Source organism: Prionailurus viverrinus, chromosome C1 (genome assembly GCF_022837055.1).
Source record: "Prionailurus viverrinus isolate Anna chromosome C1, UM_Priviv_1.0, whole genome shotgun sequence".
Classification (NCBI taxonomy): Eukaryota; Metazoa; Chordata; class Mammalia; order Carnivora; family Felidae; genus Prionailurus; species Prionailurus viverrinus.
The window spans coordinates 90,511,206-90,538,419 of record NC_062568.1 but is presented as its reverse complement, the minus strand read 5'-3'; the positions used below and the strand labels follow the sequence as shown (position 1 = coordinate 90,538,419).

The 27,214-nt window shown below is 35.2% G+C and overlaps 2 protein-coding genes across 7 annotated transcripts in view; one reads left to right on the top strand and one right to left on the bottom strand.

Moving 5' to 3' along the window:
• The window catches only part of RAB3GAP1 (RAB3 GTPase activating protein catalytic subunit 1), a 113,240-nt gene that overhangs the window by 59,512 nt on the left and 26,514 nt on the right, over window positions 1-27,214 (top strand). For all 6 annotated transcript variants that reach the window (XR_007154746.1, XM_047870756.1, XM_047870759.1 and 3 more), the window contains 9 exons: window positions 1,518-1,599; window positions 8,165-8,233; window positions 9,758-9,831; window positions 12,487-12,579; window positions 13,055-13,224; window positions 14,993-15,082; window positions 16,257-16,429; window positions 17,609-17,663; window positions 17,909-18,268. Coding sequence is in view for 5 of the 6 variants with exons in the window: in XM_047870756.1 (XP_047726712.1) it covers window positions 1,518-1,599; window positions 8,165-8,233; window positions 9,758-9,831; window positions 12,487-12,579; window positions 13,055-13,224; window positions 14,993-15,082; window positions 16,257-16,429; window positions 17,609-17,663; window positions 17,909-18,268 (1,166 nt within the window). In the remaining variant the exon portion in view is untranslated. The remainder of the gene's footprint in view (window positions 1-1,517; window positions 1,600-8,164; window positions 8,234-9,757; window positions 9,832-12,486; window positions 12,580-13,054; window positions 13,225-14,992; window positions 15,083-16,256; window positions 16,430-17,608; window positions 17,664-17,908; window positions 18,269-27,214) is intronic.
• LOC125172535 (40S ribosomal protein S27-like) lies at window positions 2,478-2,768 on the bottom strand. The gene has a single exon (XM_047870761.1). It carries the CDS (start codon window positions 2,766-2,768, stop codon window positions 2,478-2,480), a length of 291 nt encoding a protein of 96 aa, XP_047726717.1.

Sequence of the window (27,214 nt, the reverse complement as noted above, 5' to 3'; positions counted from 1 at the left end):
GGCGCCTCTCTTGCCAGTTTTTTTTAATGGGGAGGACCAATATATTTATCTTACTCCTCAGTGAATTGAAGGCCATATAAATTTTTAACATTTTCTCATATAAAGGGAAGGAAAGGATTTGAACATGTAATACGGGCCAGACATTGTGCTTGGCATTTTATATGTTATTTCATGTAATTATCGTTTATCTATGAGACAGGTATTATCTTTCTTGGAGAACATATGTAACTTAGAGAACATAGGTAACTGGCCCAAGGTCACAAGTGATAAAGTTTGCTTTCAAACATTGGTGAAACTCCACATCCCATGATCCTTTCGTTCCATAGTGTTGCTTCTGAGTTTAATTGAATTAAGACTATTGTACAGTTATGGTACAAAATTTTTAGCTTATTTATAAAATATGCTTATTATACATTGTGAAGCTCTTAAAAACTCACATCTTGTAATAAAGCTAGTCATTGTAATCTTTATTATAAGTATTTGTTAGTTGGAAAAATGGAATGAAACTGACTTGAGAAAATTTACTGAATCAAGTAATTGAGCCATATTTCATGATTAATTTAGTTAGGTGACAGGTAATCGTCAAACATGATTTTAGCAAAACTGGGGAATATTCATAACAATAGAATTTAATTTGAGGAATTTCCAGTGTAGTACGAATAATGAAAAGCAGCCATCTGAATTATTTCAAAGAGAAATCCTTTTGATGTCTTTTAGAAGTGTTTATTACCTCTTTAAGAGGGGTGGAGCTAAGGGGAGTGATTTACCCTCTAAATTCTCCTCTCATCTCAGATACTGTTCATAACAGAAAGGAAATTCTTTGCTAAACTTCAAGTATTTCCATGTACTATCAACTGAAATAAAAATTTATTAATGATAACTAATTTGTTCTACAGAAATTATTGACAGCAAAACTGATGAATGTAGGTTGGTAATTAAATTTTTAAATACTTGGATAATCTTTTATATAGATAATATTAATCACATTTTTAGAAAATGCAAAAAAAATTACAGATTAATGTTCTCTCAAGCAATATTTAAGGAATATTTCAAAAGGGTAAAATGTAGAATGCATGGCTTGAATTAAACACTGTATAAATAGGAATTAAAGGTGTTCTTTTTTTTAAATTTTTTTTTTTTAACATTTATTTATTTTTGAGACAGAGAGAGACAGAGCATGAGCAGGGGAGGGTCAGAGAGAGAGGGAGACACAGAATCCGAAATGGGCTCCAGGCTCTGAGCTGTCAGCCCAGAGCCTGATGCGGGGCTTGAACTCACAGACCGCGAGATCATGACCTGAGCTGAAGTCGGACGCCCAACTGACTGAGCCACCCAGGCGCCCCAAGGTGTTCTTTTATTGTAACATTCTAGGGGGAAGTCTTTAACTAGGCTGCTCTCTACATATATGCTATTGATATAGGCACATTTAAATCTATGATCTCCCAAAGAACTAACTTAATTAAATACTTATTTCTTCATTTCTTGCTGAATAATGGAATATTATTTCTTTTGTTTAGATATAGATGCCCTTGTAGGAGGAGAAGTTGGAGGCCTGGAGTTTGGCAAGTTACCATTTGGTGCCTGTGAAGATCCTATAAGGTGGGAGTTTCAATATATCATTTGAATTAAGGAATTTACTGTTTATATTAATACTGATTTTACTGTGCTTTGTAATACCATAGCCTTTTGGAATGAGTATGGTACCGGAAACAGATCTTCATCTAACAATCCGCCCATCTGCTTTTTTTCTCTGTAACTGAAGAAATAAAAGAGGCTTGGGGCGCCTGAGTGGCTCAATTGGTTAAGCGTCCAATTCTTGATTTCAGCTCAGGTCATGATCTCATAGTTTGTGAGTTCGAGCCCTGTGTCAGGCCCTATGCTGACAGTGCGGAGCCTGCTTGGGATTCTCTGTCTCTTTCTCTGCCCCTCCCCTGCTTGCTTGCTCTCTCTCAAAATAAATAAACTTAAAAAAATTTCTTAAAAGAGGCTTTAAAATATTACATAAAATGTGTATAATACCATTTATTGATTATTCCATATAGAAGTGATTCTTGGCCTACTTTTTGGTAAACATTTTATATATTGAAAAGCACAGAGAAAATCATATATACCAAACTTTCACCTATTCGTCACTGAGAATTAACAAGTGTTTACATTTTCCCTGACCACATTTTCCAGATGTACAAGTTGAGACCTAACTAAGAGCTATAAAGTGACCTCTAGGTTACCCAACTGCTTTTCTAGAAGAGCCACTGAAATTTAAGAAAATTTTATATAAGAAAATGTGAGACTTGGAAAATTTAATCACTGAGAGTAAAATATTTGGAGAATATAAACAGTGCTGATTTAGAAACTGTTTTATTTAGTTAAACTATATGGTTAGTTAAAAAATATATATACACATATACATACTTTTTTTTTGTATCCAAAATGTATTTGTTGGGATGGTTTTCCCCTCCTGATGATTTAGCGTGGTTTTAATGCTGTTTCAGTCTGAAGGAACATGCTTCTCTAAGCCTTGCTTTTCCTCCTGTAGGCTGGCAAAGGACAGTGGAGCAGCCAACACACAAAACTGTTTGTGCGTGGCTACAGATGGTGGTGATTTTATAGTATTGTGGGTGCTTCTTGTCCATGAAGTAGGAATTGGAGCTTTGCACCAGGCGCTTCTTCTTGTGCTTTCTCTTTTCCTCTTGCAGGGAGGGATTGAGGAGATTCTTCGTGAGGGGCATGTTGTTGCGGGGGAGATTGTCACATCCGCACAGGCGCATACATACATTGTTAGTACTCTTGCATAGAGGTAGAAATGATAATACTTTTAATTTAGAATCATTCAAGAGAGAAGATAAAATAAGTATCTTTTGTAATTGATACTTACATGTGTCAAACACTATGCTGAATTAGGAAGATATAGTAGATAAAACAGTTTTTGGTTTCTTGGCATTTTTAGTCTGATTGGAGGAAATAGACAAAATAATCACATAAATGTACAACTACAAGCAGTGAAGGAAAGGGACAAGATGTAAGAATAGTGAAATGAGCTAGTTCGGATTGGGATGCCATCAGGAAAGTGTTCTCAAAGGAAGCATCTCAGGGAGGATTTAGCTGGCACAGAGAGAGAATGACCATTCCTGGTAGAATGAAGAGCTTGTGTAAAGGGCCTTGATGCAGGAGAGTTCAGTCAGTTTACTGGAGGAAACTCCAGTTTCTTAGGAAACTATGCCATCATGGCATAGTGAGCAAGGGAGAAATGGTATATTTGTGGCCCTCCAACAGGTTCATTCATTGAGATTTTGCTAGAGAAAATTATAGGGAGAGAGAATAAAATTGACTTGATCATGAAAATGTGAAGGAATTATTTATTAAATATTTCTTCTTAATTTTAAATCATGAGGAACCATCAGAGAAACAGGTGATTGAAGAAGAATACAAAAATAATTTGGGGGTAAGGTGGTATATATGGCAGGCCATTTAAATCACACGATGATTAGCAAATACTGTGGGCACTATGCTATTGCAAAGAATGGTGGAAGAGGTGGAAGAGGAAATGAGGCTTTTTTTTAGTGTCCTCTCCCTGTCAGAGAAACTGTTTTATAGTTAGAAGGAAAGGAGAGGACTTAGTCATAAAAGCTTAGGAACTGAATCTGAGGTGAATACCTAAAATTATTTCAGAGCTTAGAGTTTTATCAACGCTTATTTATTTTTGGGACAGAGAGAGACAGAGCATGAACGGGGGAGGGGCAGAGAGAGAGGGAGACACAGAATCGGAAACAGGCTCCAGACTCTGAGCCATCAGCCCAGAGCCCGACGCGGGGCTCGAACTCATGGACCGCGAGATTGTGACCTGGCTGAAGTCGGACGCTTAACCGACTGCGCCACCCAGGTGCCCCTCAGAGCTTAGAGTTTTAAACTTACCATTCATATCCTCTAATATCATACACTGTCTAGTCATTTTTTTAACCTTTGAATTTTATTCTATTATGAAAGTAATAAATTTATGCCCAGTAAGGAAAATTTAGAAAACATGTAAAAACAAAAAAAAAAAAAGGCAAAAATCATGTGTTTACCAGTCAAGTTTCTTGGTTGTAAACTGTAGTAGTCAACTCTGACTAACTCAAGCAAAAAATCAACTTACTGAAGAAGTATTTGATAACACAGAGGTTTAATTGGGACCCTTATAGGACCCAGCTCAAAATAGTCTCGAGCCAAGGGTGGCTTGTTGTCCAGTTATTAACTGAGATTATATTACATAGTTGTGGAATTCTGGCCCTGTTATCACATTGAATTCTAAAATATAGGGTACAGACTGGAGTTGCCAGTCGGTTGAGCACCACTAAAGATCAGAGAAGTAAAAGTAATTGACTCTTTTGGCTTCTTTATTCTCCAAATTTGACTCTCCAAGAAGTGGGTTCAGAATCTAGACAAGAATTAAAATACTCACTAAATTCATAATCCCACTACTTATAGGTGGTCATTGATGACAGCTTGGTCTCTGTAAGACCACTCTCAGGTTCACTGATTTGCTTGGAGGACTCACACCATTTAGTTGTGCTCATGGCTGTGGTGTATTACATTGAAAAGATACAGTACAAAAAACAGCAGAGGAAAAAGGCACATAGGGTGAGGTCCAGAGCAAGCCAGGGACAAGCTTCCTTTCCCAGTGTAGTCACATAGGACACACTTAATTCTCCTAGCAGTGAATTGTGACAATGTGTGTGAAAGGCTGTCTACCAGAGAAGCGGATTGGACACTCTGTGTATGGTGTGTTTATTTGGGGATGGTCACATAGGCACCTTCTCCATGTACCAGAAGGAAAGCAGGTGTTCAGCATAAACCATAGTTTTGCACCAGTAGTTTAGGCACAGTGAGCCACTCCTGTCAAGGAATGGTAGGAACCCTCCCAAAATCCAAGTTCCCGATGTCAAGCCAAGGGAGAACTTTGCACGTTCTCCTTTTCTAAGTATTAGGCCTGCTACGATAACTCTCTTTTTGCATAGTATGTTTGTATATTTTATAAATATATGTCATCCTTTATATTTTTTGTGGCTTGTATTCTTTATAATTTTATGTGAAAACGTTTTGAAACTTAATATTTATATATATGAAGAGGTCAGCAAACTATGACCTGTGGATCAAATCTGACCATTAGCCTGTTTTTGTATAGCCAATGAACTAAGAATAGGTTTTAAATTTTTTAGGGTTTTTAAAGAAAAAACAAGAATATAACAGAGACTGCATGGTTCCAAAAGCCTACAATATTTGCCCTTTGGTCCTTTGTAGAAAAAGTTTGTTAACCTTGGATCTATAAAATGATTTTTTCAAAATTGAGATACAATTCATGTACCATAAAATTCACCACATAAAGTGTACAGTTCTGTGGTTTGTAGTGTTTACAGATTTGTGTAATCATCTCTTTCTAATTCCACAATACTTTTATCACCCCCAAAAAGAGACCCTTCACCTCTTAACTTTCATCCCCTCAATCTCCCAGACCCTCCAGCTCTAGGCAGATACAGTCTACCTTGCCTGTTCTGGACATTGCATATAAATTGTGTTATGCAGATGTGGCCTTTAGTGTCTGACTTCTTTCACTGAGCAATGTTTTTGAGGTTCGTCCATATTATAACATGAGTCAGTATTTCATTGCTTTTTATTGGTGTATAATATGTCATTGTATGGGTGATAACGCATTTTTTATCCATTGATCAGCTGATAGATATTTGGGTTATTTTTTTGGCTACTATATATAGCATGTGGTTTTATTTATTTATGTATGTATTTATTTATTTATAGTTTACATCTAAGTTAGCATATAGTGCAACAATGATTTCAGGGGTAGATTCCTTAACGCCCCTTACCCATTTAGCCCATCCCCCCTCCAACAACCTTTTCAGTAACCGTCTGTTCTCCATATTTAAGAGTCTCTTATGTTTTGTCCCCCTCCCTGTTTTTATATTATTTTTGCTTCCCTTTACTTGCATTCATCTGTTATGTGTCTTCAAGTCCTCTTATGAGTGAAGTCTTATGATATTTGTCTTTCTCTAATTTCGCTTAGCATAAATACCCTCTAGTTCCATCCACGTAGTTGCAAATGGCAGTATTTCATTCTTTTTGATTGCCGAGAAATACTCCATTGTGTGTGTGTGTGTGTGTGTGTGTGTGTGTGTGTGTGTGTGTGTGTATACATACACCACATCTTCTTTATCCATTCATCCATCAGTGGACATTTGGGCTCTTTCCATACTTTGTCTATTGTTGATAGGGCTGCTATAAACATTGAGGGGCATGTGCCCCTTGGAAACAGTATACCTGTATCCCTTGGATAAATACCTAGTAGTGCAATTGCTGGGTCATAGGGTAGTTCTATTTTTAATTTTTTGAGGAACCTCCGTACTGTTTTCCAGAGTGGCTGCACCAGTTTCTATTCCCACCAACAATGCAAAAGAGATCCTTTGTCTCCACATCCTCGCCAACATCTGTTGTTGCCTGAATTGTTAATGTAAGCCATTCTGACAGGTGTGAGGTGGTATCTCATTGTGGTTTTGATTTGTATTTCCCTGATGGTGAGTGATGTTGAGCATTTTTTCGTGTGTCAGTTGGCCATCTGGATGTCTTCTTTGGAGAAATGTCTATTCATGTCTTTTGCCCATTTCTTCACTAGATTATTTGTTTTTTTGTGTGTTGAGTGTGATGAGTTCTTTGTAGCTTTTGGATACTGACCCTTTATCTGATATGTCATTTGCAAATATTTTCTCCCATTCCATCGGTTGCCTTTTAGTTTTGCTGATTGTTTGCTTTGCTGTGCAGAAGCTTTTTATTTTGATGAGGTCCCAATAGTTCAGTTTTGCTTTTGTTTCCCTTGCCTCCAGAGACGTGTTGAGTAAGAAATTGCTGTGGCCAAGATCAAAGAGGTTTTTGCCTGCTTTCTCCTCGAGGATTTTGATGGCTTCCTGTCTTACATTTAGGTCTTTCATCCATTTTGAGTTTATTTTTGTGTATGGTTTAAGAGAGTGGTCCAGGTTCATCCTTCTGCATGTCGCTGTCCAGTTTTCCAACACCGCTTGCTGAAGAGACTGTCTTTATTCCATTGGATATTTTTTCCCGCTTTGTCAAAGATTAGTTGGCCATACGTTTGTGAGTCCATTTCTGGTTTCTCTATTCTGTTCCGTTGATCTGAGTGTTTGTTTTTGTGCCAGTACCATACTTGGCACAATCTTGATGATTACAGCTTTGTATTACAGCTTGAAGTCCAGGATTGTGATGCCTTCTGCTTTGGTTTTCTTTTTCAAGATTGTTTGGCTATTTGGGGTCTTTTCTGGTTCCATAAAATTTTAGGATTGTTTGTTCTAGCTCTGTGAAGAATGCTGGTATTTTGATAGGTATTGCATTGAATATGTAGGTTGCTTTGGGTAGTATTGACATTTTAACAACATTTGTTCTTCCTATCCAGGAGCGTGGAATATTTTTCCATTTTTTTGTGTCTTTGATTTCTTTCGTAAGCTTTCTATAGTTCCTGAAAACTATAGTTTTCTGTATTTTTTTTTAATTTGTTTTGAGAGAGAGAGAGAGAGAGAGAGAGAGAGAGAGAGAGAGAGACCCAACTGACTTCACACTGTTAGCACAGAGCCCATAGTGGTACTTGAACCCACCAACTGTGAGATCACAGCCTGAGCCAAGATCAAGAGTTGGATGCTTAACTGACTGAACCACCTAGGCGCCCCTAGCATGTTCTTTTTTTAAAAAGTTATTTTAATGTGTATTTATTTTTGAGAGAGACACAGCATGAGTGGGGGGAAGAGTAGATAGGGGAAGACACAGATCGCAAGCAGGCTTCAGGCTCTGAGCTGTCAGCACAGAGCCCAACGCAGGGCTGGAATTCACAAACTGTGAGATCATGACCAGAGCTGAAGTTGGACACTTAACCAACTGAACCCACCCAGGTGCCCCTAGCATGTGTTTTTAATATCTGTAAGATAGTAACTTCATATGGGTGTGCTAAACTAGTTGTCTTCTGTTTTATGGTAGTGTAAGTAGCACCACTTTTAACCTAATTATATGTGCATTTCTGTTTATTTACTTAGAATATATTTCTAGAAATAGAATTGCTGAGTCAGAGGATATACATACAATATCAAAGCTTTTGGATATATTTTATGTTTTATTTTAGTGAACTCCATTTAGCAACTACATGGCCTCACCTGACTGAAGGTATCATTGTGGATAATGATGTTTATTCGTAAGTATTTAAGAGTTATTATATTGAATATTATATTTTCAGTAGAATAAATTAACTGCCAGGTGGTTAGCAACTTTCCTTTTTCTTTATATCAGCTTCTGATAAGGTTAGTTGATTTTTCTACTTTAAAGATTGCTTTTTAGACTGATTAAATATGTATTAGAGATGTGTTTTAAGCTGCTGACTTTGGGAATGTGATCTTTAGCTCAGGGATATAATGAAGAATCTTTTTCTTTTTAAATTTTTATTTTAATTCCAGTTAACATATGTATTAGTTTCAAGTTTAAATATAGTAATTCAACACTTCCATACATGACCTATGCTCATCATGAGTATACTTCTTAATTCCCACTGCCTATTTAACTCCCCCCTCCACCCAAACAATCTTAGTCTTACTTTGTTTTAGCAAGGATGTCTCTAAGCAGATTCTCTAAGCAGGGATTCAGTGCATAATTCTTTTGAATTTTTTTAGCTGGTTAGAAGCATTTCCTGAAATACTTTAAGAAATAATGGTCATCAGAATGTGCAGGAGTAATACTTGATCATTAAATGTCATAAGTAACAAAACATGTCAGTCATGTACTCTTGTGTGATGGAAACAACTAAAAAATTATAGCAGGTATTATCTAGGAAGAATGTGGAGAAAGAGGAACACCATTTTAGTACTTTCTCATGCATGATGCAAACAGTGAGAAGTAGGACACTTTTTTTGTTGTAATTGAAATAAATGTATTGTGTTTGTTAATATTAAAAAAATTACATGAGCTTTCTTAATTAGATAAGTTAGATGGGTATAGAGAAGAAAATAAGGACTACATAGAAACCTATTACTTAAATAATAGCATTTTGGGGTGTATCCTTTTTTTAAAAATTGAGTTATAATTGATATGTAACATTCTATTTCACATGTACAGCAGAATGATTCCGTAGTTGTGTGGGAGTATATCTTTTTAAAGTTTAAGTTTACATATTTGCTTTATTCAGTGTATTACTTTACATTCTTATACCTGTAAATATAGGTCTCTGTTGTTATTTTTAAAATTGCTGCATAGTATTCCATTAAGTGTATGCATAGTAATCTATTTAGTTGAGAAAATAGGGCACTTTTGATCTTGTGCAAATTTTTGTGGTCTTTGTTTTTAATATTGTTACAAAGTGATGAAGGTGATTGTGCATACTTGCTTGTTTCTTGTTTCTTTTTTAGTATTCCTAAAATTAATTGTTTTATTAGATTATCAGTGTATATTGCCTGTTCAGAATAATTTTCATATGTGTGCTTTGATTATTCTGTTTTGATTGTGGTTTTTCCTTTTGTACTTTTTTGTCTATAAACTTTGACTTCTTAAGATTATATATATTTTTAAAACTTATCCAAATGACTTTATGCATCCGAGTAACAGTAAGTTTAAGGGAGGTAAAATGGATTGCTTGTCGTTTTATATAATTAATTAGACTGCATTTTGATAAATTGATGAGTTGCAGATTGTCATAATTAGGATCTTCCGTTTATTGTTTTGCATTTAGTGATTTGGATCCTATTCAGGCTCCCCATTGGTCTGTTAGAGTTCGAAAAGCTGATAATCCTCAGTGTTTGCTAGGTAAGACATACTTCTGTTACTTTCTTGAAATTATGTTCTTTCCCCACCATTCTGCCTGTCTTCTGGGTTAGGAAGACTGAATGTATTCTTTATACTTTATTTCACCTATCAAAAGGGTATATTTGGGTTTTTGTGTGTGTGATCTCGGGTAACATCACTGTAAAAGAAATCTTTGCCAACAGTAACACACCCTAGTTACTCTTAAATAGCACTAGCAGGATTTCTTTCTCATGTTTTAGCTTTAACCAGTTTATACCTCAGAATGCTTGGATGTTTTCTCGTGATCTGAGTTTTATTCTTCTAATGCTTTTATGTCACTCCCTTTTTTTCCTCTTGTGGCAGTTTGCATCTTCCATTCTTGTTAGTGCAGCACTTTCTGTGTTTTGTCATCCTCTGGACCTGTGGTATATGATGGAAGGAATACTGATTTGACAGTCTAATTAGAGCCCCTCCATAGAGTTGGACCACGTCTGCAAACTTGTTTTCTGATAGAGGAAAAGAGGTGTAAATAATACTGTACGTCTCATAGGCTTATTTGAAAATCAAGTGAAATACTAGAAATACTTTGAAAAATGTTGATTTGCCATTGAAATAATATTATTGTATCCTATATCTGGCATTATCATTCTCTTATTATTTTGGTAGGTGTATCTCTTTGATGAAGTCTTTTGAACCCATCTCTACTCAGTGTGTCTTTGCATTTTTTTCTCACATTTAGTACACATGAAAATATTTTCTCCATTTCCATGTTCATCCAAGCCAGTTCACTCTGTATAACCTGATATATTACCATTCAACAAGTGGAGTTACTACATATTTACTGATGACAGTAATAATGCATTTCTCTAAAGCATCATTTTTTTGGGTTCTTTAAAATTAATCATATGCTAGAGGTGACTGGGTGGCTCAGTTGGTTAAGCGTCCAGCTTCGGCTCAGGTCATGATCTCATGGTTCATGAGTTCGAGCCCTGCATCAGGCTCTATGCTGACAGCTTGGAGCCTGGAGCCTACTTTAGATTCTGGGTCTGCCTCTTTCTCTGTTCCTCCACCATTCACTCTTTCTCTCTCAAAAATAAAGATCACACTGTCTTTCTCTCTCTCTCAAAAATAAATAAAGATTTAAAAAAAATTAATCATATGCTCTTCATTAAATGCTAACTAGCATTTGACATGTTTTGCTAATTATAGAATGGTGAATACAAAGATGTGTAAGGTAAAATTCCTTCCATTGGTGAATCTGTCTTGGGGTATTAGGAAGATGGTAGAGGGTTGATATTAAGAGTTTTAGAATTGGATAGACCTTATTTTAAGTCTTAGGTCTGTCAGTTTGAGCAAGTTTCATTAATTTCTTCTCAGTAAAATAGAAATAACCACAGTATATACATAGAGGTCTTGAGAGGATCAAATATGATTGGGCACAAGTGTGTTTGTATATCACATTTAATACAGTGCTTATCATATAGTAAATGCTCAATAGTTTCTCTTGCTTATTCATTGAATTATTAAATTGTTAAATTTATTTACTAAATTGTTTCCTAGTTTCTTATTGTTCCTCGTCCACTGACTTCTGATAATTGCAGAGGACCTTAGAATTTAAGTATTCTAATTTTAAGGGGTGCCTGGTTGGCTTAATCGGTTAAGCATCTGACTTACGCTCAGGTCATGATCTCACAGTTCCTGGGTTCCAGCCTTGTCTCTGTGCTGACAGCTCAGAGCCTGGAGCCTGCTTTGGATTCTGTGTCTTTCTCTCTCTGCCCCTCCCCTGCTCATGCTCTCTCTTTTTCTCAAAAATGAATAAAAAACATTAAAAGATTTTAAAAAATGTATTCTCATTTTAAGTTATTGTTCCATGATCCCACCCAACCTCTTTGATTTTATACATTTATATGACTAGATTATAGGACTCTATAGTCATATATAATTGACTAGAATCGTGTAGTTTATATAATTGAATTATAGGATTATCTTACTTTTCTGAAGAAGTCCAGAAAGTGTTCTAGATTTACTTAGAACTAGTTGGTGAATTCTAAAACATAGATGTCCTTGTTATCTTGTATTGTGTAGGAATTTTAGTACTGATGGTTCTGGTTAAACACTAATTTTTTGTACACACATCTTACTGCAGCTCTTTAGAAAATATCAAATCTTTTCCCCTTTATAATAATGACATAAAGTCTACCATTAATATACAGCTGAAGGTAAAATAATTTTATACTATCTAATTTCTTAATCTTCTAGAAACATATCTTTAGAATTTCTTTTTATTTTAATTTTTTAATGGACTCAGAGGTCTAGAAGGGTGGCAGTTAGGGTGACATTATGTGCATATAGTAATAGTCTTGTTACTTCTACAACTCAGAACAGATATTATTTATCTTATTCAGGTACATAGTAAGTATGTAATATTTTTAGGTGCAGTTACTTTTCATTCTAGAAAGAATTCTGAGGAAAAACTTTTTTTATATCCTAGGACATGGAGAGAAAGGAAGAACAGGGCTACCTTTTGACATAGGATTAATTTTTGTCTTGGGTGGAAAAACTGGTTTATTTTTCTACCACATATTAGTTCTAGCTTTTGTGAAAAGACATACTTTAATTTGTAGAACTGATTTCTTTTAGTTAAGTCAAAGATGAGTAACATTTTTTTCTGCGTAGGTGATTTTGTCACTGAATTTTTTAAAATTTGCCGTCGAAAGGAGTCAACTGATGAGATTCTTGGACGATCCACATTTGAGGAAGAAGGGAGAGGTGACCTACTTTCTTTTCTTTTTTTTTTTTTTTTTAAGTTACTTTCAGATGTCTAACCCTTTTTCCTTGGCACATTTTTCCGGCAACTTTTCATCTATTTTCACATTTGAATGAAGTTGGAAAAGGAAGTTTTGATGGACTAGACTGCTACCGTTTCTCTCCATGTTATACCCTGAGCTTAAAACATTAAGCACTTTTAATAAGTTCTTTCTACCAAAAATGTAAGATATTTTGTAAAGCAGGGTTTTTAAAGGTTTATTTTTGAACTTCTGGGGAGAAATGATTTGTTTTATACCATTGTCAATCATGGATGCATATAAAGCTGAATATGTGTATTAAAATTTTAGAATTCTGAGATGATATAACACCAGTGAAAAGAGTGACTAAAATATTTTATACAATCAACTGTTTGCTCATCGCTTTTACTTGCTAAGGTTGGTGATATAATGTGTATTTGTTTCTATTCTTTTTATAGAAATTGCTGATATAACTCATGCTTTGTCAAAGTTGACAGAGCCAGCACCGGTTCCAATTCATAAATTATCAGTTTCAAATATGGTACATACTGCAAAGAAGAAAATACGAAAACATAGAGGTGTAGAAGAGTCACCACTGAATAATGATGTCCTCAATACTATTCTCTTGGTAACTAAATGTAGTATCTTTGTATGTCTGTGTGCATATTCATTTCTTCATTATCTGTTCAGTTCCTTCTATGTGGCAAGCACAGGATTGGGAATATAAAATGAGTAAAGCAAAGTCTCCGAATACGGTGAATTCCCACTGTTGCACGGGAGAAGCCTGGCATAATGGCTGTGAGAACACAGTAGAGGATGTATATTTCTCTACCTGGGCAGTTGGAATCAGGGAAGGCATCATAAAGAGGGGCATTTGAGTTGCATCCTGAAGAGAAGGCTGTAGAAAGAGAGAAACAGCAGAGATGTGAGAAAGCATATTGAACAGTTTGATGTATTGTAGGGTGCTTTTCAGGAACAAGGGCTGGAGAGATAGCAGGTAACCCGCCATACTGAAACACTGGGCTTTATATTGCAGTTTCATACTGTTTTAAGCAGAAGGTCAACATCAGAGTTGTATTTTTGAAAACTTCCTTTAACAAAAGTCTAGAGAAACTTTTTAGTAAGTACTAGAAGGAGCTTAGGTGTCTGTTAGGTATAGAGTGGTGGAACAGGCCCAGCCTGGGCCCACCAGGGTTTAATCCTGACTTACTATATAATTTTGAAGAAGTCATTTAATTTCAGTTTCGTCATCTATAAATGAGGGTAATAAAACCCTGTGAGTTTGCTGGGAGGATTAAAGGACTTCTGTTATGCGCCTGGCATATAATAGGCCTCTGATAAATGATAGCTGTTCTTACTATAATTGTAGTTATAATAATACTTCTGGCTATTTTTGCTTTAAGACCATCTTGTAAACAACCTTTGAGTAGTGGAAAGACGAGAATACAGGACTTGCAAACTTGATGTTGATCTCATCTTTACCATTAATCTGAATGAGCCTCTTAACCACATTTTCAGTTTGTATATCTGTAGGAAGTGGGCAGTAACACACAATGGTATTAGTAGGATATTGTTTGCAAATGTACTTGGTAGTGAGAGTTGGTACATAGTAGTTCCTCTAAATTAAAAAAAAAAATGTCTTGGCATGTTCTGTAATGTGTGGCAACATGTGCATCGTAAAAGGAATCACAAGTCAGCAGTACCACAAAACACTTGGGAGGAACAGTGTAAAAAAGACTGAAAGGTAAAAGGACTGAAAATAAATTTTTGCACAGAAGGCCCTTCTTAAGAATATATCCTTAGAGATTTTATTCTAGTTATTTAGCTTGGCTGTCATATGCACTGTTTTTTTTGTTTTGTTTTGTTTTTTGCTTTTTTTACTATTCCTACACACACATAAACCACATTGAAAAGATAAACTGGTCATTACAGGTTTAGGCAGCTTCCCACTTTCAAGGGGTATTTTGTAAAGTTATGGTGTTAAATATCATACTTTTAATATTTCATGTATGAAAACTCATGGATGATACAACTTCATGGAACCTCATGAATATATGGATGTTTAAAATTTTTCTCTTATGTTTTGTCTTTAATACTTTTAAGGAGATTTAATGATCTTGGATAATGAAGAAATTTTGGTTTTGCATTGTTTAGTTTACAAATCCAGGTGGTTACATTGGAGGAAACCTCTGATTTCCAAAATTGGCTAATTGCTGAAACTGTATTTTCAAAGAAAAACAAAAAATATTTGATACAGTGTAGAACCACTGGCCAGTACAGTGAGAACATTTCCATTTTTAACAGCAAAACCATTAAAAAATAAAAGTGTTTATGTGAGTTATGAATATACACAAAGTAGTAAATTTGGTTGAAATGTGTTTTTTTTTCCTTCTAAGTTCTTATTCCCTGATGCTGCTTCTGAGAAACCATTAGATGGAAGTTCTGCAGTAGATAATAATAATCCTCTATCAGAGAGTGAAGAATATGTAAGTTGGTTGGAGTTTAATATTAAAATATTTAAAATGTATTGAATTTCTGGAGGTTGCTTTATTGCCAGTTTGGTGGCATAAGGATCATTTTATTTTATTATTTTATTTTATTTTATTTTATTTTATTTTATTTTATTTTATTTTATTTTATTTTATTTTATTTTATTTATTTTTTTAACCTTTTTAAAAAAAAGTCTATTTACTTAAGAGACAGAGTGAGCAAGCAGGAAGGCTCAGAGAGAGAGCGAGGGAGAGAGAGAGAGAGAGAGACACTATCCCAAGTAGGCTCCATGTTGTTAGCACAAAGCCTGATGTGGGTCTGTATCTCACAAACCATGAGATCATGACCTGAGCTGAAATCAAGAGTTGGATGCTTAACAGCCTGAGCCTTCCAGGTGCCCTGGATCTTTGTATTTTAAAAATCACCTTAGGAAAATTTGAGTAGACATCATGGCCTCCACTCAGATTATGACCTATTACATTGGCCATTGATCTGTATTTTGGGTAGTAAGAGCTTTTCTGGAAGCAGTGAAAAAAATAAATATATTGTGCATGATTGTAGGATTTCTTTCATTGTAGACTTTTTGTAAACTTAACAATTTGATGTTTTGCAACAGTTTCTTCTCTTTCAAAACTAGACAGTGAGTGGAGAACTAATGAAATAAACTGTATAAAATGAAGTAAAATTTTCATGTGTTTCTTATCCAAGTCTTGGATAAATTGAGTAATGAGATGTTTAAGGGACAGGTGTAGAGATAAACTATTTTCGGTAGTTACTCTTGGGAACTAGATTTCATGAAATGAGGAAAAACAGGCTTTTTATTTTTAGTTCTGATTTTGTGTGTTTGGTTTTATTAATAAGTTTATATTCATTTATAATTAAAAGATTTTTAAAGCAACATGTTTGTATTACATCTTGAAGATGCCACAGAAGAAATGGAAAGTTCTGACTTTCGCTTCACTGAACTACAGCCTCATTTTTTTGGTCCTTGAAGAAATCTTAAAAACATGGGACTACCTAAAAACAATTTAGGCAGTAATGTATTAAACATTTGATAAAAGCTAGCTTGGTAGGATAGGTTGATTTAGTATTAAAAACTCCCAGTTTTTGGTTACGCCTGCACATATGTTGTTAACAAGTTTTTCTTTGTTTCTACTTTGTTAAATTCAGAATCTCTACAATCAGTTCAAATCTGCACCATCTGACAGTTTAACGTACAAATTGGCTTTGTGTCTTTGTATGATCAATTTCTACCATGGAGGATTGAAGGGAGTGGCACACCTCTGGCAGGAATTTGTTCTTGAAATGCGTTTCAGATGGGAAAACAACTTTCTGATTCCAGGGTAATAATTTCAGTTTCTGTTTGTATACGTAGGCTTTTTGTTTGTTAGAAGAATTATACTTTTGACACATTAATTCTCCTCTTCTAGGAAATCTGTCCTAAGAAAGTGGTAAGAAACTTTGAACATGATTTATATTCACAGGTGTTCATTGTGTCAGATAGGGAAAAAAAGGGAAGCAACCTAAGTACCAAACATAAAAGAGTAGTGTAAATCATAATGTATGTCTACAATGGAAAGTTATGGACCTATTACAAGTTTTTCCCAAAAATCTGCTAACATAGAAAATGATCATAATATTTGCAAGAAAGTAGATTATAGTGTTGTGTACACTAAGTGCTTTCAGTTTTGCTTATCTATATTTATAGAAAAATAATTGGGAAGAAATAAAGCCAAATGTTAATGGAAATTTCCCTGAGTGTGAAATTATATTTTTATTTTTGTTTTTTATAGATGTGTGTATTTTCTAAGTCTTTTATAGTAAACATATATTTTTATAGGTGAAGAGAAAACATCTTTAGAGTTCATAAGTTCAGATATTGAACGTTGCCTGTAATTTTTTTTTGTGGATTTATGTTGACATTTCACTTAATAAAATAGCTACCAAATATTTCAATATTGCATAGGTTACTGCTCATCTACCCATACTAAGGCAGAATTATAATATGAGTAATATGAAATGGTGATTGAGCCAAAAATATTTATACTTGTGTCAGTTGCTAGTCTCTCTTAGCTGGATTATCTCTGGCTGATTATTGGAAACCTAGTGGTGTAGAAGAGGTGGTTTAAGCTCCCCTTGGCAAAGAGAGGTGGAGATCAGTGGTTTTTTATATTGAGAATAATAATTGAGAACTGAATATATAATCTAATCTGTTTTGTATAGTGTGAAACACTGTATCCTAGCTACTTCCTGAGGTGGATTTAGAGACATTTTAAGTTTCTCTTAACTTGAGAGCTATTACTAGTTTGCTATTAAGCTTTGAAAAATATATTCGCTGTTGGTGGACTAGAAGGATAAAACAAATTTTGATCTTTTAGTCTTACTTGCTCCACTTCAATTATCTTACCTGTTGAAATCTTTTGATTTCTTATCATTATGGTTAAAATTTATAGTAGCAAAGAAATTTGCATACCTGAAGCCATTTTACTAAAACTAACTTTTCCCACTACTTTATTTGATAGATTAGCAAGTGGACCCCCAGATCTAAGATGTTGTTTACTGCATCAGAAACTACAGGTAAAGATTTCTCAATGACAGTATCTAAATATGGTCTTAATTTAATTGGAGCTTATTCTAATACTAAATGTAATAATGGGTTATATACTGTTCTCATCATGCTACTGTAGATTACTTACAGTTACTGTCATTCACAAGAAGGTCCAGGGAAGGAATGGGAAGGCAAATTAAATATTGAAGAAGTGGATAGGTTTTTATTTAACTGTAACTAATTTAAATACAAATGTTATTTTTGTTTTCTTAAGATGTTAAATTGTTGTATTGAAAGAAAGAAGGCCCGTGATGAGGGGAGAAAGACAAATACTTCAGATATGTTTCCAGGGGATGCTGGAAAAGCTGGAGACCAGCTGGGGCCAGATAATCTAAAAGATACTGATAAGGAAAAGGGAGAGGTTGGAAAATCTTGGGATTCTTGGAGTGACAGTGAAGAAGAATTTTTTGAATGCCTAAGCGATACTGAAGAACTTAAAGGAAATGGACAAGAGAGTGGCAAGAAAGGAGGACCTAAGGAGACAGCAAGTTTAAAACCAGAAGGACGACTACATCAGCATGGAAAACTCACTCTGCTACATAATGGAGAACCACTCTACATTCCAGTGACCCAGGTAGGATATGGACTGGTTCTGTAAGTTTTGATTATTTTTATTTTGTTGTTCGTATCTTCATCCTAGTAGGAAATGGTTGCTTTGGGTAGGAGCAATTCTTTAAGCAGTCTTTGCTCAAAGATCTAAGATTTGAAATCTAAATTAACTATTGGGGGCTTTCAGGTATTTCCATTTCTAAAATTGAGAAATGCTTTGAAGTTTAGGTAAATAGTAGTTCCTTATGGTAAGGTGATCGGTTATTTCTTAAACTAAGTGGTGAGTACACAGGTCTTTAAAAAATAAAATCCAAAAAGAGGAGAGGAGGAACAAAAGTAAAAATCCTTTTATTTATATGACTATTTTTTTTTTTAATTTTTTTAACGTTTATTATTTAGAGACAGAGAGACACAGAGTGTGAGCAGGGGAGGGGTAGAGAGAGGGGAAGACACAGAATCTGAAGTAGGCTCCACCCTCTGAGCTGTCAGTACAAAGCCCAACATGGGGCTCGAACTCACGAACTGTGAGATCATGACCTGAGCCGAAGTCAGTCGCCCAACCAACTGAGCCACCCAGGTGCCCGTATATGATTAGTTTTATCTGTTCAAAAATAAAGTGAAGCCATTTTAAAACATTAGGAAGTTGGGGGGTGCCTGGGTGGCGCAGTCGGTTAAGCGTCCGACTTCAGCCAGGTCACGATCTCGCGGTCCGTGAGTTCGAGCCCCGCGTCAGGCTCTGGGCTGATGGCTCAGAGCCTGGAGCCTGTTTCGGATTCTGTGTCTCCCTCTCTCTCTGCCCCTCCCCCGTTCATGCTCTGTCTCTCTCTGTCCCAAAAATAAATAAACGTTGAAAAAAAAAAATAAAACATTAGGAAGTAGAACAGAAACAACACAACACCTAAGGTAGAGCAATAGTTTTTTGGGGGTTGTTTTTGCATAAACAACATGTGGGTATGTTTTATTGTGAAAAACCCAGTTTAGAAGTAAAAGCCACTACCCACTAATTCAACTCTCATCTCTAGAAGTAGCCACTGATACTGGTTTGCATTATAGTTTCTTATACCTGATACTATGCATTGATGTACATACATGTGTATACATATGATACATAGTTTTGTGGATTTTTTTGGTTTGTTTTTAAATGTGTGCATTAAACAACTTTTTGTTTAACCTAATATGTCTTGGGATCTGTCCATGTCAGTACATGTAGATCCACTTTATTTCTTTTTAATTGCTGTCTACTATTCCATGGCGTAGAAGAGCCATAGTTTATTTAACCATTTCCTTCTTGATGCACAATAGATGTTATTGCTAGATTTTGCTATTACAGTGCTACAGTACAGATTCTTGTAGTTTCTCACATTGTGTGTTCACATTTGAGTGTTTCTTAAGAAAATAAGAAATGGAATTGCTAGATAAGCAGATATACAAGCTATGAAATTGCTCTTCAAAAGGCTGTACCTATTTTATACTCTAGTCAATGGTGAATGTATAGGAATAAGGAATATTGTTCTCTATTCAGCTTTCCTTTCTTGTTTTCTTCCTTGCACAAATATTTATTGAGTGCCTAATGTATGCCAACTACTGTTCTATAACTTGGGAATTTAGCAGTAAACTTGACAGTAAGGTTCTTGCACTTATGGTACTTACATTCATACTTAATTTTGTTATAAACAATTGATATTACCAGTCATATAAATTTTAGACAGTATGGTGGACAAAAGTATTATCTCAATGTTTTAAATTGTTTTCTCTGATTTTTCATGAACTGAAGCATCATTTAGTATGTTTCTTGGCCATCTTTTCCTTTGACTTGCCTATCATTTTTCATTTAGGTTTCTGACCTCTTCTTACTGATTTGTATTAGTCCTTCATATTTTAGATAGATATAAACCCTTTGTTATATATACTGTACATGTTTTTTCCTAGTCATTTAAAAAACATTTATTTGCTTGTTTATTGATTTATAAATTATATATAAAGTGCACAAATTTTAAATGTACAGCTTGGTGAGTTTTTTCATGTTTAAAAACTCATGTAGCTACCATCCAGATCAAAGTATGAAAAAGTCCCATCATCCTAGAACAGTAGTGATCATTACAACTTTCTGTGAAGGTAAAACTGTACATTTCTAGCTCTCTTGTCCAATACTATGTCCATTGAGCGCTTGAAATGTGTATGCAACTGAGGAACTGAATTTTTAATTTTGATAAATTTATTTACATTTAAATAGCCAGATGTATTGGATAGCATAGCTCACTGCTCCCTTCCAGGTAACTCTTTTTGTAACTTTTATCACTATAGCTTAGTTTTGTCAGTTTTTGAATCTCATAAATGAAATTATGTTCTGCTTTTTTGTGTTTAACATTTAAAAAAATTTTTTTTAATGTTTATTTATTTTGCGAGAGAGAGAGAGACAGAGCATGAGCAGGGGAGGGGCAGAGAGAGAGGGAGACACAGAATTTGAAGCAGGCTCCAGGCTCTGAGCCGTCAGCACAGAGCTCAAAGCGGGACTCAAAACCATGGACTGAGAGATCATGACCTGAGCCAAAGTTGGACACTTAAGTGACATAGCCATCCAGGCACCCCTACTCTTTTGCGTTTACAATTTTTTTTACATTTATTTATTTTTGAGAGAGAGAGATAGAGCACAAGTGGGGGAGGGGCAGAGAGAAAAGGAGACACAGAATCTGAAGCAGGCTCCAGGCTCTGAGCTGTCAGCACAGACCCCGACGCAGGGCTCAAACCCACAAACCGCGAGATCATGACCTGAGCTGCAGTCGGTTGCTCAACTGACTGAGCCATCCAGGCGCCCCTGTGTTTAAATGGAATCATTCCCCCTCTGTGTTGAACTTTTTTCAACTACCACGTGTGAGTTCATCCATATTGTTACCTGAATCAGTATTTGTGTGTGTTTTATTACTTTGTAATATTCTATTATGTGAACATGCCACAATTTGCTTGTCCTTTTACCTGCTGATGGAATTTGAGTTGTTGATAGTTTGAGCTATTACAAATAAGTGAACATTCTTACGAGTCTTTCGGTGAACATAGGTTCTTAATTTCTTTTGGATAAATTTCTAAGAGTAGAGTTGTTGTGCCACATGGTAGAAATATATTTTTGCTTTAGTAGATATTGCCAAATTGTCTCCCAGAGTGGCTGAACTAGTTTATATTTCCTCCAACAGTGTATAATACTTGTGGTTTATTCCGCATAATCCCTAACATTTGGTTTGTCACCACTCCCAGGTTTGATGATACGCTAGGAGGACACACAGGACTCAGCACATATATATATAGCCATGTTCATAGCTATAATCTATTATAGTAAAAGGGTACAAAGCAAAATCAGGAACAAGAGGTGGCCCATGGGACAGAGTTTGAGAAATATCAAATACAGGCTTCCAAGAGCCCTCTCCTCGTGTGGTCACAGTCTCCAGTCTATGGCTTACCTGTTCACTTTCTTAATGATGCCTTTTGTTGAATAGGCATTCTTAATTTTAATAAAGTCTAGTCTGTTAATGTTTATCTTATGGGGACAGTGCTTTGTCTCCCTTTTAAGAAATTTTTAACTACCCCATTGTCCTAGAAATAGTCTCTTATGTTTTCTTCTGGAAGCTTTATTGTTTTACCTATTGCATTTATGTTTGTGATCCACCTCAAATTGACTGTGTTTGGTATGAAGAAGTGGTTGATTCTCTTTTCCCTATAAAGAGATGGAGCTGTGTTCCAACACCATTATTCAAAAGACTTGTTTTTTCCTCACAGAATGGCAATGGTATCTTTGTTCTAAATCACATGACCATATGTATGTTGGTCTGTTTCTGGCTATGTATTCTGTCCATTAGTCTCTTTGTCTATCCTTGTGCTAATAATAGACTATTCTACTGTAACTTACGGTCTTTCTGTCATGTAGCATAAATCTTCTAACTTTGTTCTTCAAGATTATCTTGGCTGCCCATTGCATTCTTATGTAAATTTGAGAATCAGCTTTTCATTTTCCACATACAAAATAATCTTGGTGGGATGTCAGTTCATATTGCATTGAATTTATAAATCAACTTGGGGAGAATGGACATCTTAATTTTGAGTCCCATGACCATGAAATACTTCTCATTTTATTTAAGGTTTCTTTTACTTTCCCTTATCAGTGTTTTATAGTTTTTAATGTAGAGGTTTTGCATATCTTTTATTATTAGATTTAATTCAAAAGCTTTGTAATTTCTTAAATGTTACAAATGGCATTTTTAAAAATTCCATTTAAGGGGGCCTGGGTGGCTCAGTCGGTTGAGTGTCTCACTCTTCATTTCAGCTCAGGTTATCATCCCAGGGTCTTGAGATTGAACCCTGCATCAGGCTCCATGGTGAGTCATGAAGCCTGCTTAAGATTCTCTCTCTCTCCCTCTGCCACTTTCCCTGTCTTGCCCTCTCTCTCTCAAAAAAAATTTTTTTTTCCATTAAAAATTTTTGCCCTGATATGTGGAAACAGTTGATTTTTGTATATGGATTTTGTATCTAGCAATCTAAGTACATTCACTTATTACTTTTAGTAGTTTGTAGATTATTTGGAGTTTTGTTCTTGTTGTTTAGAGAGAGAGGGCATGTAAGTGGGAGAGAGAAGCAGAGGGAGAGAGAGAATCTTAATCAGGCTCCATGCTCAGCCCAAAACTCAGTGGAGGGCTAGAGATCCCACGACCCTGGGGTCATGACCTGAGCTGAAATCAAGAGTTGGATGCTTAACCAACTGAGCCACCCAGGCGCGCCTGGAGTTTTCTATAGACACACTCATGTTATCTGCTAATATAGAGAGTTTGAATTTGATTTTCCAACCTTTATACTTTTTAATTCATTTTCATGCCTTATTGTACTGTACCACCAGTGCAGTGTGATTAGTATATGGATACTTTCTCTTGTTCTCAGTATCAGGAAGAAAGCATATAATAATCATTGAGGGTATCTAATAGAGGTATCATCTATCATATCAAGGAAGTTGTCTTCTGTTCCTGGTTTTGAGTTTTTGTGTTTTTTTTTTTTTTTTTATGAAGAGGTATTATATTTTATCAAATGCTTTTCTTTCATATTGAGGTTATCATTAAGATAATTGTAAAACTTATTTATTTTTATTTTTATTTTATTTTTTTAAGTTTACTTATTTCTGAGAGAGAGAGAGAGGCAGAGAGGGAGACACAGAATCCGAAGCAGGCTCCAGGCTCCGAGCTGTCAGCACAGAGCCCGATGCGGGGCTTGAACCCACCAACCGTGAGATCATTCCCCGAGCCGAAGTTGGATGCTTAACTAACTGAGCCACCCAGGCGCCCCAAGATAATTGTGAATTTTAAATGAAATAGCACATGATAAGTGAATACAGTTCTAGTTCACAATAAGCACTCAGTTTTTAGTTGTTATTCTTCAGAGAAACTTTCTTTCAGAAAACTTTCTCTTTATATAAGTGGCTAGTATTGCTTCTCAAGAGGCAAGGATTTACTTGAAAGTTTTGTAACCAGTTTTTATATTTGAAGTGGATTGATTAATAATCATAGAGTTGTTATTCTTCAGAGAAACTTTCTTTCAGAAAACTTTCTCTTTATATAAGTGGCTAGTATTGCTTCTCAAGAGGCAAGGATTTACTTGAAAGTTTTGTAACCAGTTTTTATATTTGAAGTGGATTGATTAATAATCATAGAGTTAGGTGTTGGGATGTTTGCTTGATAATTTTAAACATGGATTCTGTTAACTCTGTTGTCCATGCTTATATTATTTCTTTGCCAGGTGGCTATCATTTACAAGATTAATGTTTTTGTTTGATAGGCCATAGCCTTTTTGCTTTATTCTTTTAAAACTGAATTCTATTTTTTAGGTATTCCATTCTTCATTTTTAGTATTAGGACAGAACATTCTAATGCTAGAAACCAAGAGTGTATTTTTTCTAATTTTGTTTTGGTGCATGCAGTTCGCATTGAGATCTTGTGGTATAAACCTTGGTTTTGGAATCCAATGAAACTAGATTTATATTCTAACACTACCACCTACTAACAGTGTTGCTAGTACAAGCTCTGTTTTCTTTCTGAGACTTGTTTTAATCTCTAAAAGCAAATAATAATAGATTGGTTTGCATTTTTAAAATTTTGAGTAAATTTTATTTTTACTTTTTTGTAAGAAGGAATTCTCTCAGCCTCATTATTTTGAGATTCATACATTTTGTTATGTATATAAGTACTTCATTCGTTTTTATTGCTTAGTAGTGTTCCATTGCGTGGATATACCACAGTTTGTTTATCTGTTTATTTTTTAATGGATATTCTAAAAATGGCCATAAGGAAACTTTGAGAGGTGATGGATAAATTCATTATTTTGATTTTGGTGATTGTTTTATGGGTATGTACTTATCAAATGTACCCTTTAAATGTCGATTTATAGTTCACAAAAGTGGTTAAAAAGTTAAGTGGTTCTAATATCACTGATTGACAAGAAGAAAAGGAAAGTATTTCTATCTTGTTCTAAGATATCTCCAGTTTTAAAACACTACCTATTTATTTGTTTAATAAACAAATATTAAATGGTGTGCCTGGGTGGCTCTGTCGTTTGAGCGTCCGACTCTGGCTCAGGTCATGATCTCATGGTCTCAGTGTCCGTGAGTTCGAGCCCTGCGTCGGGCTGTGTGCTGATAGCTCAGAGCCTGGAGCCTGTTTCAGATTCTGTGTCTCCCTCTCTCTCTGTTCCTCCCCCACTCATGCTCTGTCTCTGTCTCTCTCTCTCTGCAAAAATAAATATAAAAAAAATTTTTTTTAAATAAACAAATATTAAATGCCTTACAAAACCAATAACAGTTTGTATCACTCCGGGTTGTTAAGGATTAAACCACATACCGTGTTTAAAAACATTTGTCATGTAAGTGTCCAGCAAAAGTTAATTTTTTTTTTACGTCTTTTTTCTTTCCAAGTTTTAATTAACAATATTCTTATTTTTAACGGGCCAGTTGCATATGTATTATCTTGGTTTGATTGGGTTAATGAAGAGTCCCGAGAAAGTTATTCTGGAAGCTCAATCTGTATTTTTTTTTCAAAAGGCTATATACTTCCTTTGTTTATTTTAGATGCTTCATTTTTCATATTCAAATTTATTATCTAAATCTAGAATAATTTAAACTTATTTTTTTTCCTCAGCATGCATCATTTTTTTTAGAAATTCATTTTTATATCTTACATTTAGGCAAATCAGGGCAGATTTTTAGTCTATTTTACTTTCTTTAAAGTTAATCTCACTTAAATTATAATCATTGTATATGTACTTACATAAAATGACTGGAATTCAAAATGATTCCAGTTGAAACACACTTTCACACTTAAGAAATTAGCTTAAAATGTGCCATTAATCAATTGCGTATATCACACACAAAAATAATTTATATAGATCCTTACTTCATAAGAATTTAAGCACTCTTTTGTATTCCTTTCATGTAGATTTAGTTCAACCTAAAATTTATGGTTAGAAAAAGCTTAAAGACTACCCAATATTCTAATGCCAGGGCTAGAAGAGAAAACTATGGAGGATCTGTTAGAGCAAGAGTTGTAAACTAGTGGATTGAACCAAACTAGTAGTTCTCAAGGTTGGCATCAGATAGATGTCTGAGATTCTCTCTTCAGTTTGATGCTTCATCGTTTTGCCCCTTGATCTTGGGTAGGGCACTTGTCTCTGCGCCTCTGTTTTATCAGTTGTAAAATGCCCTGACCTCTTCTCAGTGCTCACGTGAGATCGTGTATATGAGAAAGCTTTGGGCATATTTAGAAGGGGTAAATATTTAAGTGTATAGTCCACAGGCTACTTCCTGCTTATATTCCTCTTGATCATGTTCTTTTTCACTTAGAGTTGGTCTGAGATTTCCAGGTAGGAAGGGTTGTCAGTGTCTTTTCAACATGTCATTTCTTTCCTATCATCCTGAGATTGCAGGGCTGTAGGACAATGAAAAGTAGCTCCTTTCCTAATGGAAAGACTGAAGGCCTGCTTCACTGGGGTTCATTTTTTAATTTGAGGTATTTTGATAATCAATGTGAAGCTCATAATGAAAACCTAAGTATTTTGTCTCTAATTGCTAGCATTTACTGAGTATATGCCAGGCTTTATTCTTCCTGTGCCTTCCCCTCTCTGCCCCTCCCCTGCTCATGCTCTCTCTCTCTCTCTAAAATAAATAAAACATTAAAAAAAGAAAAAACTTCCAAAAATGAGGAAGATAGAAGAAAACAGTTATTTTGTTTGTTGCTATGTGTTTTGAATGCTATAGGTTTACCATGCTTCTATTTTATTATTGACAGATATTTGTGAAAAGTATTTATTTTTATGTCATTGGTTCTCAAATGAGGAATGATTTTTTGACCCCCCCAGGGATATTTGGTGATGCCTGGAAACTTTTTTCTGTTTTTTTGTTTGTTTGTTTGTTTGTTTTTGTTATTTTTGAGAGAGAGAGTGTGTGCACATGAGCAAGCAGGGGGAGGGGCAGTGGGAGAGAGAGAATCTGAGGTGGACTCCATATTCAGTGCAGAGCCCGATGCAGGGCTTGATCTCACAACCCTGAGATCATGACCTGAGCTGAAATCAGAAGTCAGATGTTTATCTGACTGAACCACATAGGCACCCCTGGAAACATTTTTTCTTGTCATTAGGTGGAGTGGTGCTGTAAGCATATGATAGATAGAGGCTATAGATACTGCTAAACATCCTACAATGCGAAGGACACACCCACCACAAAAAAATTATCCAGTCTAAAATGTCATTAGTGCCGAGGCTATGAAACCCTGCTTTACAGTAAGCTCTTGACATCTAGAAGGAATGTATTTATTGTCAAGGTGCTCTAAACACTTACTTTCACTGGGCTTTATCTTACTATGTAGGAATAGAAAAGTCCATGTTTTTCTGGCTTTAACAACGAAGCAGGCAAGCTTTGTTTGGTTAGTCTCTGGATTGTTGAGTGCTTTCA